This window comes from Ischnura elegans, chromosome 1 (assembly GCF_921293095.1).
Source record: "Ischnura elegans chromosome 1, ioIscEleg1.1, whole genome shotgun sequence".
NCBI classification, from domain to species: Eukaryota; Metazoa; Arthropoda; class Insecta; order Odonata; family Coenagrionidae; genus Ischnura; species Ischnura elegans.
In genome coordinates this window covers 91,898,516-91,918,559 of record NC_060246.1, presented here as the reverse complement: position 1 = coordinate 91,918,559, position 20,044 = coordinate 91,898,516, and the positions used below count along the sequence as shown (strand labels likewise).

Genomic DNA, 20,044 nt, shown 5'->3' with positions numbered 1-20,044 from the left:
CAAAATTTCCGGTCCTAAATCAAGTTCAACTCAAGACAGTTTTATATATGTGAATGGATGAAGTAAATTTGATATGATTTGCCTTCATTTTTTGAGTACCATTTATAAAATAAAATTTAAAAAAATGTAATTTTTTGAACTAGGTAAAACATTATTCTTTACTGTAACTTTTATTACAAGTTTAAAAGAATCAAAAGTTATAGGGGACGGCTAATATTTGAAAATTATGTTTGGATTAATGTGTGGGTATGCGTTCTGATACCTAAAATTTTAGAAATTAGGCATTGCTGTGGATCATTAACTGGATCAGAGAGACCTGACCCTTCACAAAATCAATAGTTCACTTAAGTGAAAATAACAGCATATCACATAAGACGGATAAGCGAGATCATGGTGTAGCGAAGAAATGAGACCAATAAAAAAGAAAGAGCCAATAGATAACACATTTATGTGCCAAGTTCACAAAAATCTGGCATGACCTAGGTACTTTAACAATTGCAGAACACATTCTACTCTGAAGTGATACAATTACAAAATTATTTTTCCTCCTTACCTTCTCAGACTCCACAATGAACTTCTCAATCATGCTGCGTATCTGATTCGCTCTGTGGGTATAGAAAACCATACGACCACCAGATTGCAGAATGAGTTGAATAGAGCTTCCTTTTGGCACTGAGGTTTCCACAACATCGTCAAATCTAAAATGAGAAGTATATTTCTCCATAAATTATAGACACTAAACAATTTTCAGGCAACTAAAGCAATAGCCAAATTAATTTACTTGAAGTATTCTTTAAATGATTTCATTAAATTTATCCATACACAGTGGCGCAGACTCCATGGGCCCTGAGAGGGCTCGAGCCCCCTCAAAAATTCATCATAGGGGGTGAGGAAAAAATGTGTCAGGCTTGTTAATTTTCTCCGGAGTGTCCAGTTATTGAGAGTCAAGTTTTCCGGGTCGTAATATTGATCATATAACTCTTTTAAAATGCCTTAAAAACTCACAAAGTCACTATTAATAAAATTTCCTGGGACAAGACCCCGGGCCCCCCCCCCCAATATTTTTATAAGTCCGCACCCCTGTCAACACACTAAAATAGAATATTAAGCACTATGCATATACTAGCAAAGCCTCGGGAAGAAAGTGGACAAGGGGAGAGGAATGATGTCTAGGGGTTCAACCAAATATATATGTACTTAGAATGACCTTACTCTCTCCAACCTTCTCAAATGAATTATAGGAAAAATGAGACAAATCCAATATTTGGTACTTACGTTATGGTATCCAAGACTTGCAAGTAGTCATTGGGTAGGCTCTTCTCTCGCCTAATTAGCCTAATACCTGAGTGAGATACAGCCAAGTGCTGAACGTTGGGATTCTGATGACCACCCTGTCAAAGAGAAAACGTTTAACTTCAGGCATGAACCATTCTTAAAGTATAATACACATTCACCATTCTTAACAGGTGATTCCACAATACTTGAGGATGCACAGCCCAAAAATACTCACAGACACAGGAAATATCCTGGCAAAATATGTCGGCCATTCCTTCGCCGAATCAATGACATTCTTTTTTATCGTGACTTTGTGATGAGCAGAATGCAAGTTGTTCATTGTGACACCATAACTATCAAGCATCTATAAAGGAAATTGATAAATTACAATCCATGAAATAATATCAAAGGATTACATACACTCATAAAATATTTAAAAAATAAGGTACCTTTCTCATTTTGTTGTGTTCTTCTCTACTAATTCTTATGCAGCTTGGACTAAAGATATCTTTGACTATTTGGCAGAATACTAAATGTAGAGCAAGAGGATTGTTAAGGCTCTCATTTGGAGAAAATACCTGAAAAAGATTAAACAAAGTGATTAAATTGAATCACTCCATACAAAAATTCTCTACTACTTAAAGATTATGCATGGAGCTTAATCTCTATAATTTTTAATTAATAAGAAAAATTTAATAAAAAGTAACCTTCACTAAACTAGGTTACATTTACAATATGAACACAATGTTTATTTACCTCTTTCCTAATATGCAGCTTCCAGTTCACCCTGTTATAAGTGAAAGATGCAGCAGTACTAGGAGGAAATAATTTTGTTTTGATGCTTTCTAATGTTTTGTCATAGTCTCGGTCAATGATAAGGGGAGCTGGAGAGTCTACTGGTTTGAGGAATTCAGGTGATTCTTCAACTGAAAGAGTCATACAAAAAGGTAAGAATTGCTAGTGGTAACATATTCAATATTTTTCGATATGTACAACATTTCCAGACAAAATATAGTTTGTATTACACTCTGATCAATCCTTTTTCCCCATCAGCTCATTTTGAGTTTATTGCATAAAGAGCACAAGACTTTTTCTCTGGAAGTTTGTAAGATTTTCTACTTCCAATTATTTCCAATACTTAATTTTATTTACTAAAATAGTAAGAATAATACAAACACAGAAGAAATATGGGATTTAAATATTATTTTTTAACAAGGAAGAAATTACAATTTAATTATGATTTTAGAAAAGGTTGAGCCAATATATAATCCCATGGCAGTTTTTACACATACAATGACGGCCAATATATCATCCTGGCAGTAAGATATTTATCAATTAGCCCAAAATTTTGACATTTTCCTCACTTTCAATGCGCTCCATTTTCTCAGTGTGGTGAGTTGACACAGATGAACGACGATCCCTGTCATGATCCCTCTCTCGCTCTCTGTCTATCCTGGACATGCCGTACATATCTCCACGATTTTGCTTGATTGGCTGTATTGGAGGAGGTGGAGATCTGGGGTGAGGTATCACAGGGGTGTTGCTGAAAGAGGTTAATGTAAGACTATTAAAAAAAATAAAAACTAAAATCTATTGACACAAAATAGCTAAGAATATTCACTGGTGTGTGAAATAAAGACGTACCTTGGAGAGTAGTAACTATTTGTACGAGAGGTGGGCATAGCTGGGGTGACATCGACATAGTGAGGAGCCACAGGTGGTGGTGGAGGGGCTGGCTTCCTTTGTCCACCCATTCTGTCATCATACTTGGGAGTAGTCTTTTCCATTCTTTCAACCTGAATTGCAAGAAACCATTATTATGAGAACCTCATTCAACTAAAGTGAAAAAAAAAGTAATTCTGTACTCTAGTACTGAGGTGTCCAAATTATGGCCTATGAGCCAGATACAGGCAGCAGTACAATAGCAAGAGGGGGGTCCGGACCCCCCCTAAATATAAAAGTACACTTACTTTGCATCAAACAGAAAACCAAATATTGAAAAATGATGAATTTACAAAAGATTTCTTTGAAAAATAAAGTTTTTTTGATCATGAAAAGAGCTAAAATTAAGTTGAAAACCCTCAACTTAGTACCCTGTTTTTCAAAAAATTTCCTTCCTGGGTTTGGACCCTCCACACCCTGAACAAAATTCCTGGCTACACCACCAACAGCCAGTAGGGCCCTCTCACCTCGTCTGTGAAGAACTTTTCCACAACATCAAATCTAACCGGAGAAATGCCTGCTATTTTGGCATTCACGAAACAATAGCAACATTCACATCATAAAAGATTCATGTATTTAGTGCATCATTAGAATATTAAATAATAACCGAAATCATAACAACATATAAAATAAATAATGAAAATATCTACATATAACATGATTAGTTTCAGTTGGACCACAAGTGTCCAGCCACCCCTTCCAAAAAATACTGCTTGATTATCAATGCAGCCTAAGGGCTAAAAAGTTTGGAGACCCCTTGTCGTGATTACTCAGAGGGGCTAATCTCCCCTAAAAACACACATGGTGCATGGCAAATTGGTACTGGACCCCCACAAAATCCTGAGTGCACACTTACCATACACATCTCCCTTAACTCATGCCTCTTATAATCATACCTGCTCCTCCCAAACATATTGATGCCAAAACTTTCAGAATGTCCTAAAAACCCCTGACTTTACTCATACTTCAGTAAGACATGTTGAGATAAGTAGCTTGATACATTCTGGCAAAAAATATTCAGAAAGAAGCTACAACTTTGACCCCTATTTTATAAAAGCCAGTAAGTAAATATCGATTTTAATAAAATTATTCCATTTCATCATGCATATTATAAGTTTTTCCAACACATATGCTGTATTGTGAGGTGATAGAAAAAATTATTAGAAAAATGATCTCAAAATATATGTGGCAGATATATTAGCTATTAATTATAATAGCTATTAATAGAGAAGCCATAAAACTTCATAAGTGACAAATTGGACTCACCTGACTTCTCACTATACTGGGATGTTGTAAATCTGGTCTCTCATCCTTAGGCACACCTCTCGTAATAGCCTCAATTGAATCCACTGTGTCCCAACGACCAGCTGAAAGAAAATAGGATTTCAACGTGATAAATTATGTTTCATAAACTCATTTAACTGTCCTTGAAAATTTACAATATTTGATGAAAAAGTATCATCACACATTTGGTGAATCGATAATGAATAAATTATCAACAGGTCTTTCAAAATTTTATCATTAAACAAGAACCAAATACCCTTGACTTCCTAATGTTCTTTCTTACATTTAAAAAAATCGTATCAAGAAATAATCCAATAAGCCAATCTACAGCTGATTTATTCTTATTCCATGAATTAATGAATGTGATGAAACAATCATCATTCAACTCACCAAGCTGCTGCTCCAGCATCAATCTCCTGTTATCCTCAAGTTTCTTGACTGGCCTATTGACACTTTCATCTTTCATTTTTAATACTTGCAGGGTTGGCTTTTCTGATTTTGTAGTGGACCTGGACAAGAAACAAAGTTAGTAATAAACTCATAATCTCAAGTACCGAAATAAAGAACCTCCTCTTTATTTCAGCTGAGATTATCTTAAATGAAACAAAAAATCAAGAACTTGAATCATACCAATAACTATATGCAGGGATGATCTTAGAGCAAAAAGTATGCAGGTAATTGAAAAAAACTGAGAACAAATAAAAAAACATATATGCTTATACATACCTTAAGCTATGATTAGATGTCACCATTTCCAGCTTTTGTCTCATTTCACTGCTGATCCTTAATTTTCCAATGCTGCCTGGAGTTGGTCTGGAAGCTGAACTATCGCCAGACCTAAAAAAATATCAAAATTAAACAAAAAATGAGTAGGTACATTATAAGATGACATCATGTGCAATTATTAAGCTAGGGCCATCTTTAGTGCCTGTGGAGCCTGGTGCAAGGAAAAATTACAGTCCTCTCAGTTGGCAAATTGCAGAATAGACACAGTGAAAATAATTATATATTCAAACAAAGAAGGGAATTCTCCAGAAAAAATCAACACATGCACAAACCATGTTGAATATGATAGAGAAATTTTAAAATAAAAATACTTTTTGTAGACCACCATCACTGTTACTGGAGATTACCTAAGGCTAAAATTATCACATAAAATGGAAACTATTGCAAGGTCTGATCACCCTCTATCAAAGCAAGGAAAAAAAAGGTAAATGTCTGAAATGATAAGGATACAAAGGCCATAAATGTGGAGATGGTTTGTGCTTTTCACTGTGGTTTCAAATTCCAATAAAATCTTTGAGAAGGAGCAGTAGCCAGTGAAGCTCCACCAAATGAACCGCATTTAAAATGCATCCTCCTCTAAGTGAATTCTTCCTCACAAAAAAAATATTTCTCGCTATGCCCGTGACATGGCTATGTGACACATCCTCCCCTTCCGATAATGATCAGAGCACCCCAATAATAGGATCACGGATTATAAACAAATTTTTGCAAGATTTAACAGAGTCAACTAGGAAAATTGAAGTTCACAATGTTGTGAGGGTAGAAGGTAAAAATTTTCTATATGTAATGGATACAAATACACTTCCTCTGGCTTCATCACAATGCTTGTTAGATGTATGACTGTGTGTTTGGCTACATAAAAAATAATTAGACATTAATAAATGGGGATTAATGACTAAATATAAATATATGAATGTGCTCACTTCTTAGAATGCTTGTCCTTGCCATCGGGTGAAAGAGATGACTCCCTACTGTCTCTTTTCCCCGATGACGCCTTATCCTTACTGTGGGAACTTCCCAAATCTTCATCTTTGGCTCCTCTAGAATCTCCTCTGCTTGACTTTTCAATGGCATCGTTGGATCCACGGTTCTCAGGGGAATGCCTCTTATCTCCATTTTCATGAATTTCATAAGACACTTCCCTTATCTCCCTCTTATTGTCATGAATTTCTACAGTCCCATCCCTCCCTTCCACAGTCATTGTCTTACTGATTTCTCTAACAGCTGAAGCGGATAATCCCGATACCTCAAACTCTTCCCACTCAATGCCTTCAACCCTTTCCAGGCTGTCCATGTACTCCTGGAACACAAAATAAAATCATGAACGCTAGAATTAAAATGAATAGGATTTCTAAAAACATACATTTCTCTTTATTTTCAAAATATTTAATTATGCCGCAAATTTTCATCATTCAGTCAACAAAATTATACAAAGCAATGCATGTACATGTAATGCTATTAACTACAAAATCATTATTATGGGCCAACAATCCCGAGATTGGCAAAATGCAGCTCTCCTCTTAGCTAGGCTTTTCTCACTCACATATGTATTCTCTGCAGAAACAAAAAGAAAATCCTAGAACTAAATGGCTTAAAAAATATATATATTCACCTTACTGAATTCCAAGATGGAACAAGGCATGAATGAAAACCACAATTTTGGTACTCACTCACATAATAATATTATAATCAGAGGTTTTTTTTAAAAGGAGTATTTACCTGAGGACTTAGATGAGGATTGGACTTCCTGTGATGCTGCCTCAATTTGAATTCCAAGAAACTATCAGATTGCTCAGCATTTTCCTTTGGAGGCGGCCATCGCCATTTCCCAATCCTAACAGTCTTTGCACGTCCATACGGATCAAGAAATGGCCTAGCCTCAGAGGGGTCTCCACCACTGTGTATCAGCTCAGGAGGCATGGGAGGGGGAGGAGGAGGTGGAGGGGGTGGGGGACCCCCTAAAGGTGAGCTTCCGCCATTGCTTATTTTTCGGCTTTCCATCACCAAGGAATTGACCTGTATGGCACATAAAAATGTAATTTGAAGAAATCACTAGAACAAAGATATCGAAAAAAAATAATTGTGCATATTCCAAAAACTCAATTGCATTTAATCTAACTACTCCTCTGATATTTCGTTCCAGTGCATTTGTGTTATTTTGTGAAGGGTGGATTTTTAAGTACTGCATTGAACAATATTTACAGTTAGCATTATACTTTCTACAGTTAATGATTTAAAAAAATAATAGTGCCAGAGGGCTAGATAGTGCCATATAAATTAGCAATAATTATTTGTTAAATAGACACAAATGGAATCAAAAATAGACCACATTGTATTTGCCACTTAGGTATTCTTAATACTGGCAAGCATTTGGTAAATAAATGCACGCGATGATGATGCTTTGCATGGGGTAGAATTAAAATAAAAAACTGTAATGAAATATTTTTTCTTACTCCAACTACACATATGGCAACAAAGCTTCTTGAGAGTGGTGAAATGATACTAATATTCAATGCTCAGGATTTCAAAGGTCTAGACTTCTTCACTCAAAGGTGGACAACAACATTTCCTGAGTCCACATTTTTTCCAGCATGTGATTACTTATTCAACTTTTAAGAAATTGAGCAAATGATCTGATCAAAAATGCAATAATAAGCCTATCAATCACTTGCGAGAGGAAAGAGATCACATGTAGAGGGCAAAAACTGAGTCATAAATGGGTGCTTGCAGGCAGGTTTCATAACTAAGAGTTTACTTCAGCAAAAGCAGGCAATTATAAAATGAAAGTCACCCAAAAATAGCACATACATAAGTACTAGTTACCAACAGTTCTCTAAAAATCAGTTCCCATTCATGAGACACCAATTTAAAAATCACTGCCTATGTGAATGAATACTGAAAAAATCAATTCTCAATTAAACAAATTTAGAGAAAGAAGCAAATGATCATTTTGAGAGACTTAAGAAAACAACACAAGATTAACTGATGTGAAAGCACAATCTCTTGATATTTTCAATAATAACACAAAACGACAAATACAAAATAATTTTGGATTCAAGTCACCTTTGCAACACCATTCTGGGATTCTGTGGAGCTCCGACGACTTTTGAGCTCGTCAAGAACACTGCCAAATGCCATATGAGCATTTCCTGAATTTTGACTTGGCATCCTTCCATTCATCTTTTTGATGGCTCCAGTTTCCTTTCCGGATGACGGTGATAGGTTCTGGGTGGGCAGTAAATCCTAATTAACTAAGGCATCATCCCCCAAACCTTCATATTTTCTGTTTGACACAAACTTGATTCACCGGTGAAATTAAAATTGATTGCTAACAGACTAGAGTGAATGAGTTAATCAAAAGTGCAAAAAAATCCAATCATACAAAAACAATCAATATTAAAGTGCAAAACATGTAATGTGCAATATATGCTAGATCTACTTCAAATTTTTAGAGTGCTCATGTACATGTGCAAAAGAGTAGAAAGGAATTACAAGGATAGGAGGTCCAATATACTCGAGCAATTCAGTTAAGTGGCATCTATCACTAGTATAGTATGATGCAATAAACTGGACTGATCAAAATAAAAAATTTCATAGCAACTGAAACACATTATTCAAAATTGATAAAAGCACTTAAAAATTGGTCAGATATAGTTACAGTAATAGCTATAGCTAAGTAATGGCCTTACTTGCAAATAAAACCAAGTCTACATTAAAATAAATTGCAAGAGTTAAGTAATTATACAGGACATCATGATCTTCTTTGGACAAGTTTTTTTTCATTCAATTAAGGCTAATGTCTTATTAATGAGCTTGGGAAAAATTAAAAAGACAATGGAAAGCAATAGGACACTAACCAAATATGCATATCTAATAGCATTTCATAGGCATATTAATGAAAATAATTTTACATTGGATATCTATCCTATTTTAGAAAACAAGAATGGTCCTATTTCCCATAATTATTTGAATGTTAAGGGCAAATTTTTAATACATTTGTTTTTACTAAATTTTACGCACGTACACACCTGTGAATTGGTTTCTTGAGGAGGTTTGTTGGCTAGAGGCGAGGAAAGTAAGTTGGGAGGAGGTGGTGGCGGAGGTGGCTGTTGCGGGGAGGATTGAGACATCTGAGCAGTTGGGATAAACAGGCTTTTTGGTGGTCTAGGAGGAGGAGGTATGAATGGAGGGCTTTGGGCATTAGCTGAAGATGAGTCGCCCATAGTCGTTGTCGTCTGCCTCTTCTCCGTGGACCAGAGCTCCCTGTTGTCAGGCTCTCGGAATGACACCTGACAACCCGACAGATTATCATTGGAGGGCGAGTATGTTTTTGGAGATCATTGCATATTCAGAAAGCATTAGTCAAGGCAGAGAGGAAATTATGCTGCTGGGTAATGACAGCTGCTTCGGATTAACCATTTTAATTAAGGAATGAGTTAGCTTCAACAATTAATGGAGGGAAGGGGTTAAGGAATTTTAAATGAGAAACCGAAGGACTATTGAGTGACCTACTGCAAAAAGCCACAGAAGTATAGCAACTGAAGTATCTGACATGTAATTATTTTGTTGTGAAAAAACGAGAAAAAGTAGAAGATACACATGTTACAATTTAAGGAAAATTATCACTGCTGTTGAGTTTGTCTTTTCATTTAATCAAAATAAGATCCAAAGCCCTGAGATTAGTCCCAGGTATTCCACCGGAAAATCACCAGAGGAGATTAACACTTTTTATAAGTGAATCAAATTAAAAAGCAAAATGCATTTAAAAAAACCTCTGGAAATGCATAAAATAAAATTTTATTTCAAGCTAAAAAAATAGCATTAATTGGAAGAAAGCTAAGCAAGAAAGAAGGCGCATGAACAAAACTTACTAGCTCATTTATTTGAAAATTACAGAATACAAAGGGCATCAAACCAAATGAAGAGATCCAACTGATATAAGCGGATGATTTGATTATTTTCATTATGCATTATTATTTGGCTACAAAAGGAAAAAATGATCATTTGTAATGCCTGCAAAAAATAAGGACCACTCAAGCTCCATGAATTACAACTTGAAAATGATGAAACCCAGAGTAATGTAAGAATTGTAACAGAATGCTTGTTCATTGCTTTGCTTCTTGTATGGTTGGGCTGTTTCCACTGCATTTCTTAGCTAGTAAGAGGCTTCCTCATTCCCATATTAATAGTTCCTGGTTGATGAATTCCACTTTCTTGCAGGCATTAGATTAAAAAAATTTAATTAGGGGAATTAATTAGGCTCTGATTTTAAAATAGAGCTAGGGTTACAAAACCTAAAGGGACACACCCCTAAACCCTAAAGCATGATTACAAGCCAAGCAAAAAAACTTGAGAATTCTACGTAAAATCTGTCTCCAGTTTTGTACCTTAGAATTCCTGTTTAATGAATCAGTAGTTGAAAATGTCCCTAAGATATTGGACACTCCTGGCATCTGTAGGACCTGGGGAGGGCCTACAGTCATGTTTACCTGAGGAAAACCCTACATTGGAAAAAGATGAAGTGAGAAGTATACACAACAAAAGATGCCACACTACTTTACAGACCACAATTGACACCAAAGAATACAGATGTAAAATGGAATATATTCAGGTAGAAGATATATACCATGCAACAACCAAGAACAAAGAGTTCACCTTAAAAGAGATTCTGAGGGTAGTTTTTGTGAAAGCTTTCACCTAATATAAAATGAAGGCTGCTCAGAACCCAGTTTCATTCACCTCTCACATTCCAAAAATTAATCACATTTTGAGTTAATCATGATCATGCAACATATATGCAATATGTATTGTGAAAAAAGAATATTTTGAATTTTTAACAGTAAATAGAATCTTCCAAAATTATGTACAACAAACTTCTAAATTAAAACAAATAAAAATTGGGAATATGCTTATTGCGGAAATATATGCCACCATTAGTTCAGTAACCTCCACATACAAGTAAATTTTTTTAAATTCTACAAGGAGCAGAGAAGAATTAATGATCTCTATTCTGAAATAATGACAACATAATTGGATTTTCAATAGGCCCCAAGGGGGATGCCAAAATATTTTCCATGAATGAATACTTTGTGATGACAATGCTAATCATTATACCCATCCACAATGTGCCTTTTGAGAAAATCAAAAATATCAAATGGAGGAGCAACACACAACACAACACATACCATGATTTCAGAGAGGCAAAACATTTATTATTGTTATACATATTTTGTTCTGAAAGCACTGATGGCGCCATGGTAGGCAATTAATACAATATAATCCTTCATTTGCAGATAGACGTATGCACCTAGGTGGAATAATATCCAACACAGTAATTACTTTGTACGTGGTATATGGAATACTTAGGCATCACCCTCAGTGACCCTGCCAAAAATTAGGTTTCTACAGTCATGCAAAAAATATCAATAAAATTTTGGGGTTTATAGGGGTAAAATGATTTAGTAAGAGTAAGCAACCTGGAGAATATCGCTTTTTTTAAAGCGCTATCGCTAAAAGTTTCTTGGCACTGAAAATATTATCATATTCTCCAGTTTTTGAGCAGTTGATACAAAATTAATAAACATTCCCTATAAACATAATTCTGTTCATAGCTTGAAATACTAACTGATGAAATGTTAACAAAGTTTTGCATACTTATGTATCTAAAATTAACGTTACCATGACATTTTTCTTGGCAATTGCATGTATTTTAAAATTGGAACTTCACATATAAACTGATGGGGAAGTTAAAATCCTTGAAGAATAATAATAGAGAGTAAAAGAAATAAAATGAAGTTTCCCAAAGATTTCCAAGAAAAGATGCTACATTTCAATGCTCTTAAATCCATAATAATGCAACAGCTTCAAAATTCCAACCTATGACCATAGATTTTGAACCTGATATGTTCATTCCATGCAGTCAATTTAAGTACATATACAACAATGCAGAATTCATAGTTCGCTAGAATTGCATCGAGATGTAAATTATGATCATACTTTCAATTCAAAGAGAAAGTCATATTTTGTCACTGTAAATTTTTATATTTCAAGTACAAGCCCTTACGAAGAAGAAAATTCCTCAATTTCTTCTGAAATATTTAATTCATAAGTTATGGATCGTGATAGCCTTGAAAAAGAATGCCAAAATATAAAATTCATGATGTATTTGAGAAAAATTTGATTTTTCAAAATGATTTTTAATGACAAGCTCATATTTTTTTTAAGGTCAGAATTTATCGTTAATCCATGAATTTAATATTTAGAAGTGCCAATATACTCAATCAGTATGTGTAAGAAGAATAACTTTTAAAAATTACAGAACCCTCGAACATCACTAACTATCCCATTATAACGATTTTGATCCGTGAGTAACCATGAAAAGGTTGAAGAATTACTTCATTAGTTATGATAAGGTATAAATTCATAACTTACGGGTTGATGAGTGGGTGTTACTTGAGGGGAGCGCTGGGTTTGCTGCTGCAGTAATTGCTGTAGAGCTTGGTTTTGTGCAAGCAACTGCTGCTGAATCTGCATATTCTGTGCCATTGCTGACTGCAGGAAAGCTTGCTGGTATGCTGCTGCCACCTGACTAGGATCTACACTGGGCTGCTGATTACCAGCCACCTGGTAAGTAGGCAAACTGAGTCCTGGATAAAAAAGAAATAGCGTGAATCACTTATTAGAAATGTATTTTTGCAGCATATTTATCCCTAAAATATAATAATTTTGAAAGAAAATCTTCAGCAAACATAACTTCCAGTGGTGTAATGTGGGTTGTATGTAACACAGGATACTTTGGTTTTATGCACACCAAGCTAATAAGGTAGGTATTAAACTGTTAATTTTAAGTATTTGAGCCTATATTTCAGCCGGTATATAATGGTTGTGTATTGTGATATTTTGTATGCCATCTAAATAAAGAGGAGCACTAATTATCGATGGAAATGAAGGGAGAAGACAAAACAATTAACTGGTCAAAAAGACAGCTAATCCATTTGATTAAACTTACTAGTAGTTATAGCCAACTGATATCAATACAATACTTTACAATTTTCTGGGCCTATTCTATAGACATGGATTGGAAATGGATCAATTTAACTTCGGAAAATTTGCAGGGGACATTGGTACATATAAGGGAAAAACGTAGCCTTTTTGTGCAGGCAAAAAAACATTAATTTTGTGTTCTTCACATAGTCACCTCAGAAACAATGAACAGATGGACTAACACATGCAAAAGAAGAGGAGAATAAGAAATGGAGAATAGAGGAGAAGGGGTTTAAGTGAGCCAGCTGGGTGGTGGAGGATTGGTTGATTACTCGATGGTGGCTTAATCAAACATTGGATATGTAATTCACATATGTACTATATTGTATGCATTGTTTGAATGAAACAAATCACTGAAATTTGGTACTAATTGGATTCTATTTATATTAGCAGGGAATAAAAGATGAGAATTATTTGAATTGCATTTACTTTTGCTAAAACCATATAGTATAATAGCTAACAATTATTATTAATTTACCCAATGCAATAATTATTGTATTAAAATTATCCTCAATATTAGTTATGAATTTTTCCATATAAATATGAAAGCAGGCTTTTTGTTAACAAAAGTTAGTTAAATTATGAAGTAAGTATTGGTTATACATCATGACAAGCAATGGAGTCCATCACCATTTAGTATTTTATGACCATGTAATCGAAAATGAGGACAAAGACCTTGCATGTTGTATATTGGAACTGGCATAAATTGATATCCAGGAGAGAATGGTGGTGAAAATTCAGCACCCGTGGTCCCTAAGGAGCTAGGAGAAGCACTCATTCCACCTAATGGTGCAGCCAAGCCTGGAGTTACCATAGCAGGAGTCATGCCAGGTATCATTGCTGCTGACTCAGCTGTGGCACTTGAGGGCATTGTTGAAGAGTAGTAAGGGCTAGTGGGGGGTGCCGTGGTCAATGCGGAGCTGGAGGCAGCACTCGCTACAGGAGTCATACCAAAGTCACAGCATAATTTCACGTCCAAAGTGAGTTACTCAATATGTACATAGTAACTTAAGTTTTAAGGCTTTTACTTTAAGAAAATATGCATAAAATGCTTTTATATACCAAAATGGGGTGGAGTGTTTAAATGACTTTTGCATATAAAATGGACCAAGAATCACAACATAAAAACTTATATACAGAGCTTCCTTTAGAATGATAATGTATTAAGAGTTCTCCGCCTTCCACTAATGAAATAGATGAGTTAGCTATATGTGTACTATGATAATATACATTTTTCTATATGTTTAAATACAGTAAAACCCCTTATTTACACTTTTCTAGGGACCCAAGAAAAAAAGTGTAAATTGCGGGAAAATGCAAATAGTGGGAAATAGAGAATTTTCACTTTTATTCATATATTGGCTTTGGAAATGTTAATTTTTTAATTGTTCACTAGGCATTATGCCATAACATTGTTTCCCTCTGAAGCACAGTGATTTTGCTGGCAGCAAAAATTAAAAAATAATCCTGTTTTGTCTGCACTGAAAACATCTTTTGGGCTGTAACCTTTCAGAACTCTAATATATTCAGATTCTTTCCACTGAGTTGCTGTCTCTATGTTAACATCTTTGCTTTCACCACTCACCATCTTATATACAAGACTGTACCTATTTTTGAATCTATCCAACCAACCATTATAGATGCCGTGGAATCTTCGATTCCCAATCTTGTTGGGAAATACCTTTTCTCAAGGGCCTTTGGGCCTGTTTACACAATACATTAACACGTACGTGTTAATTTCTGCTTGCATGAATGATTTTTGTGGACCGGAACGGGACATGTACGAATGTAGGCAGGGGCAGATCCAGGATTTTTTTCTGGGAGGGGCACAGAGGGCCTGACAGGCAAAAGATCTTGTCTTAATTGAGATTAAAAACAAGATATAACAATGACTTTACAAAATTCTCTTTATTTTTATATCAAAGTTATTCTTATTGAATTAAATGATTGAGCCTCCTTGAGTAATATACAAAACAAAGCGAACGTAATGATGACCATCAGGGGCGGATCCAAGATTTCTTTCTGGGGGGCACAAGCAATGCCGTGATTTTGTTCTGGAGGGGGGGCGCAATGATACCACATTATACAAAACGAACGCAATGATAACCGGACCGTATTAAAAATCTTGCATATTTTTTAAGTGTCTGGGGGGGCACGTGCCCCCCCTCCCATAGATCCTCCTATGATAACCGTATTCAAATTTTGTCTATTTTTTTAAGCATCTGGGGGGGCACGTCCCCTGCCCCTAAATCCGACTATGAATGCATGAACCAAATTTGAACAGGTTCTATTTTCTGTTCATGCATACGCACAAGTTGGGTGAATGCACGGTGCATTTTCGTGTTCATAATTTAGACATTAACTTGTACGGGTTAATGTACTATGTAAACAGGCCTTTAGATGACACCATTTGCAGGGACATTTGATGATCTTGCACCTAAAAACTACTCTTTTAGAATTCGTTCCATTTATTCTTACCTGGAATTCTTCACATATATTCTCTTTTTTGATAAATGTCCGCACTGGTTTGCATATGTTACAATGGCATCGCGATTTTTCACCACGGTATTGAATGTTGAGACTGGAAATCCGATCGGATTGCCAGTCTCAACATTCGAGTTGCTTCGCCAGCGTTTGAATCGATGCGGGTTCCGGTGTGGGAATCAACTATCTCTAAAATTTTCATTTTCTCGTCAATTAAAAATGTCCGTTTTTCACCTCGAATTTCCATTTTCAAGCCGGATCAATTCTATTTCCCATTCGAATTGAGGGTAACTCGGCAACACACGAGTATCTGAACTACCCCTCGGCGATCAAATGCGTGTAGTACAAACAGTCATGGGACTTCATAATTTTTGAAAGTTACAATAGTTTGCGATACACTGCTATTTGAATGGGATAATTCAAGTTTAAATAAGTTTTTTTTAAAGTATTTAATTAACCTATAATTGCTACGCAACTGTTGAATGAAGTCAGCGCAAATGATCCCAGTTGTCGGCCAAGTTTTATAGTTTATCACGTCTGGTTTCCTTTCAAACTCTCGTATCATATTATCGACTACATGATTATTGTCAACATTCCTTCAGGAGTTCTTGCATTATAATTAATACATAGCTCGATTGCTCAAAACACCTACTTTCATATCGTGAATCTTTTCGCCGCTGACAGAAAACGAGATGACGTAGATGTAGTTCAACTTTCCGACGTTGGTGGCGTTCTGTCCCGCCACATTCAAATTCTTCCCGAAAATAGTTCTCATTACGTCTCTCTCTCTTGGATTTCTAAATAAAAATGCGCGAAAGGAAGCCAAAAGACAGTTTTTAAGGGCTGATATGCGCGATTAATTGTTTAAGTGCGCAAAAATTTTTTTTTTAGTCGGCACGTCGTGATGCACATGGCGGGAAAACGAAAAAAACACGGCGTAAATACAGGGTTCTATTTACATTGGAGAGATAGGAAATATGACGGGACCCAGAAAAAAACTTGCAATTTGCGGGAAAACGTAAATTCCGATAACGCAAATACGGGGTTTTACTGTATTTCAATTTAGTAAGTCCTCATATAAGAAGCAGCAATGTATTTTTAATTGAGATTCAAGGAAAGAGAGCTCTGGTACTTGAACAAGGCCATATTTTTACAGGGTATGCATACAAAAAGTACGTGACATGCCATACCATTGTACCCATGAGAAAATTTGTAAGTGAAATCAAAAATATCTATTACTTAAAACAGACTACATTATGAAGTCCTGAGAAAAAATTAATTAGATCTTTCAAAAGTTTTGCATCATTCACATTAACTGGCACTGAACAATTTCCTTCTTACTTACATATGATGAGTATCATCCCATAATAATGGGAGTTGCCTGTAATTCCAGTCACCAATGGCATAGGGGAACCAGAAAAGTATGCTATCCATATTTACGATGTTAAGTCACTGGGGTACTCACAATGAATCTCAATTATAACAGAGGAGTAAAGTATGTACCACGTAATAATTCCAGACCCCAGCTACAATCAAATTTTACCTAACGCATGTACATACTTACACAAAAGGGCTAAACTGTTAGGTGAGGCACAGATTTTATCAGTTATTATTAATATTTGAATATGGAGAAATGTTTTTTACCAATGAACAAAGCAATATTTCAAACATTTAAAACATTAGGTTTATATGTAGGTAAAGAACCATAATTAAACTGGTTAGTCACAACTCTAAATTGCTTATTTGTGTAATATGGGTGTTACATTCCCAGAAAGAAAACAGATTCTCAAAAATCTTATTTTGCAATATCTATAAGTAGGTAGGATAAGGGAGAGACATAATCCAGCAGCTAATAATGAGGATTTATAAGGTGATAAATCCTCAAATATTGCATACATCAGTAATAGAATTCACATGAGTAGAGATTATAAGATTTTAGAGTAAATATGTATGAACATACGATGGTTATATTTAAAATAAAACATTTCCTATGTATCTTATGACATTAAGTTCACAAACCTGCTAATTTTCCCTATAATAATTACCAAAATATAAGGCTAAAAAATATACACAAAACTTAAGTATTACTAAATCTGCAGGTCTTTCAAAATCATGTCCCATGAACAGGGAATCGTTTTTGCATAATATGCATTTTTCTTTTACCTGCTGGAGTGTAAACAGGTATCGTGGGCATCATGACAGGAGGAGGTGACATCATGCCTGACATCAGACTGGACATCATTGGAGTAGGAGAAGTCATACCAGCTATAGGTGTAAATCCAAAAGCAGTCTGACTTTGGGAAGTCTGAAAGAACAGGAGATACCATTATGAACAATAAGCACAAGCAGTAGGTATAAGATTTGCTAAGATCAATATAATAAAAAAACAAGCATCACTCAATGGACTAAGCATTGCTAAACCTTTTTTTTGATACATCTGAAATTTTTTAAATTTATAACACTGATGCTGATGATACTGATACTGATGATGAATAATAATGATAAAGGAGTAATAAAATAAAAAGAAGAAAATTAGGATTAATACTCATTCATGGATTTTACAAGTTCCTATACACCAAGTAATTACACCAATGATGTTATAATTGAGAAGTACTCTAAAAGCAAATCATTGTTTTTTTATGAATAGAAACAGGTCAAAGCATGAGTGGGTAAAATATTTTCATACATGATTTAATCATGGTAATCTTTACCTGCGTCTCCATGCCACCCACTCCATCACCACCTCCCTTGATGGCATCAGCTAAAGTGGAGGCTTTCGTTAATTTCCTAAGACTGTCATTCACAAATATAGGCCGGAATAAATCTGTGATGTACTCATCAACATTCCCAACTCCAGCTGTTCCTTCACCACTTTTCCCATCTTGTCCAGATATCCTTCTCTGATAACCACTGCTGGCAGGCACATTAAGTAACCTTGAAAAGATTGGCATACAAAAGGTCATACAGCATCTAAACTCAACAGTAAATTTTAGATGACATACCTAATCAGGACTGGATTTAGATGAAAAGAGGCCCAACGAAATTCCACTTAGGAGGTCTTTTCACCTCCCATTTTTAAGTAAGTAAATTATGTGAAAGATAATAAAATACATCATTATTGTGAACATTAGTAAGCCTATAGGAAAATCTGATCCTGGATATAATTCCCATTTACAGTTGCTAAAATTCCATCAGGTTTCCTCTGTAGTATGTATTTGTAATGTCGTAATGAAATGTTTGGGAGATATGGTCTACAGGGTAGACCTTCAAAATGAACCTCCCTCTTCATAAGAGTCCCCCTTCCCCCAGAATATTTTTCTCGCAATGGCCTACCTGTTTAATGCACACATACTGATGAATATAAACTTAACAGAAATTCCCATTGTTTCATCATTGCTCGAAAATGATTAGGATTTTAAAAACATCAAAAATTAGAATAAATGACATAAAAACCAAGGATTGCATCATGTATACAGTGCTCATTCATGTATCCACCTTAAGTCTTATTGTATAATCAATAACTCAATTAAAAAAGTAAATCAGGCCACACCTGCTGGCAGTTGATGAAGTTACTGATCCAGTAAGCGTAGCAACTTCCTCATCATCATCACCTTCAGATGGAGTCATGTTTTTGTTATTAACAATCACTCTTCCCACTGGTCCTTCTCCTCCTCCTTTCAAAGATGCAGCAAGGGAGCGAGCATCAGACAACTCATCAAGGTTTCCATCCAAGACTGGCATGAATAAATCGTCCAAGAATTGGTCGACATCTGATGCCTGTGATGGTACCCTAACCCTTCTCACATGAGAGGCTGAAAGTGAAAAAAAAATGTATCATATTTGCAACTGCTACATGGATTTTAGTTCTTACAGCAAATGGAAATAACTTTGACATTTGCATTTATTTAATACAAATGTTGTAAATGCATGATGAACAAAACAAACTTGTAATTAATATTATGGACAGCTTTATCGAGTTTTATGCATAAGCCAGAACAGTCCATACCAGCAGGCACTTATTTTCTGACTGTAATTTTTTTTTCAGTTTGACATATGATCTATTCATCTCATCCATGATCCCCTTTAATGAAATTTTCAAGGAAACATTCTCAATAAAAGAGCTCCATTGGAGTAACAGTGCAATCTGCAAGTAAACTTTCAAACATACCTAGGGATGGTGCTTCACTGGTGTCAGATAATGCAGATGACTTAGCTCCATATTCAGATTTTTCAGAATTACGGGCATCAATATATGCTCGACTAGAATGACTTCCAGGTGCAGCTCTTTTGCCAGCATAGTGAGATTTGATAAACCTGAAAAAGGGTGACATGAGTATGGTACCCTAAGTTACAAATGACAAATGTTTAAATATCAATTATAACTTCATTCATTAAAAATGCTATGAATACTGATACACCTCTAAGCGATGAAATGCTTTAGGTTTTTAAT

General features: G+C 35.3%; 1 protein-coding gene across 9 annotated transcripts in view; it reads right to left on the bottom strand.

Annotated features, from left to right (window-relative positions):
• LOC124165907 (unconventional myosin-XV) overlaps nt 1-20,044 on the bottom strand; it is a 366,313-nt gene that overhangs the window by 163,052 nt on the left and 183,217 nt on the right. For 5 of the 9 annotated variants that reach the window (XM_046543447.1, XM_046543458.1, XM_046543478.1 and 2 more), the window contains 21 exons: nt 19,763-19,908; nt 19,145-19,406; nt 18,306-18,528; nt 17,758-17,899; nt 13,786-14,046; nt 12,499-12,713; nt 10,455-10,568; nt 9,096-9,356; nt 8,131-8,292; nt 6,787-7,083; nt 5,991-6,367; nt 5,008-5,118; nt 4,672-4,790; nt 4,264-4,364; nt 2,920-3,071; nt 2,640-2,839; nt 2,032-2,201; nt 1,725-1,853; nt 1,511-1,639; nt 1,276-1,391; nt 554-698 (listed from right to left, as the gene is read on the bottom strand). In XM_046543447.1, coding sequence (XP_046399403.1) covers nt 554-698; nt 1,276-1,391; nt 1,511-1,639; nt 1,725-1,853; nt 2,032-2,201; nt 2,640-2,839; nt 2,920-3,071; nt 4,264-4,364; nt 4,672-4,790; nt 5,008-5,118; nt 5,991-6,367; nt 6,787-7,083; nt 8,131-8,292; nt 9,096-9,356; nt 10,455-10,568; nt 12,499-12,713; nt 13,786-14,046; nt 17,758-17,899; nt 18,306-18,528; nt 19,145-19,406; nt 19,763-19,908 — 3,832 coding nt within the window. The remainder of the gene's footprint in view (nt 1-553; nt 699-1,275; nt 1,392-1,510; nt 1,640-1,724; nt 1,854-2,031; nt 2,202-2,639; nt 2,840-2,919; nt 3,072-4,263; nt 4,365-4,671; nt 4,791-5,007; nt 5,119-5,990; nt 6,368-6,786; nt 7,084-8,130; nt 8,293-9,095; nt 9,357-10,454; nt 10,569-12,498; nt 12,714-13,785; nt 14,047-17,757; nt 17,900-18,305; nt 18,529-19,144; nt 19,407-19,762; nt 19,909-20,044) is intronic. The other 4 variants (XM_046543452.1, XM_046543465.1, XM_046543486.1 and 1 more) reach the window with 4 other exon arrangements.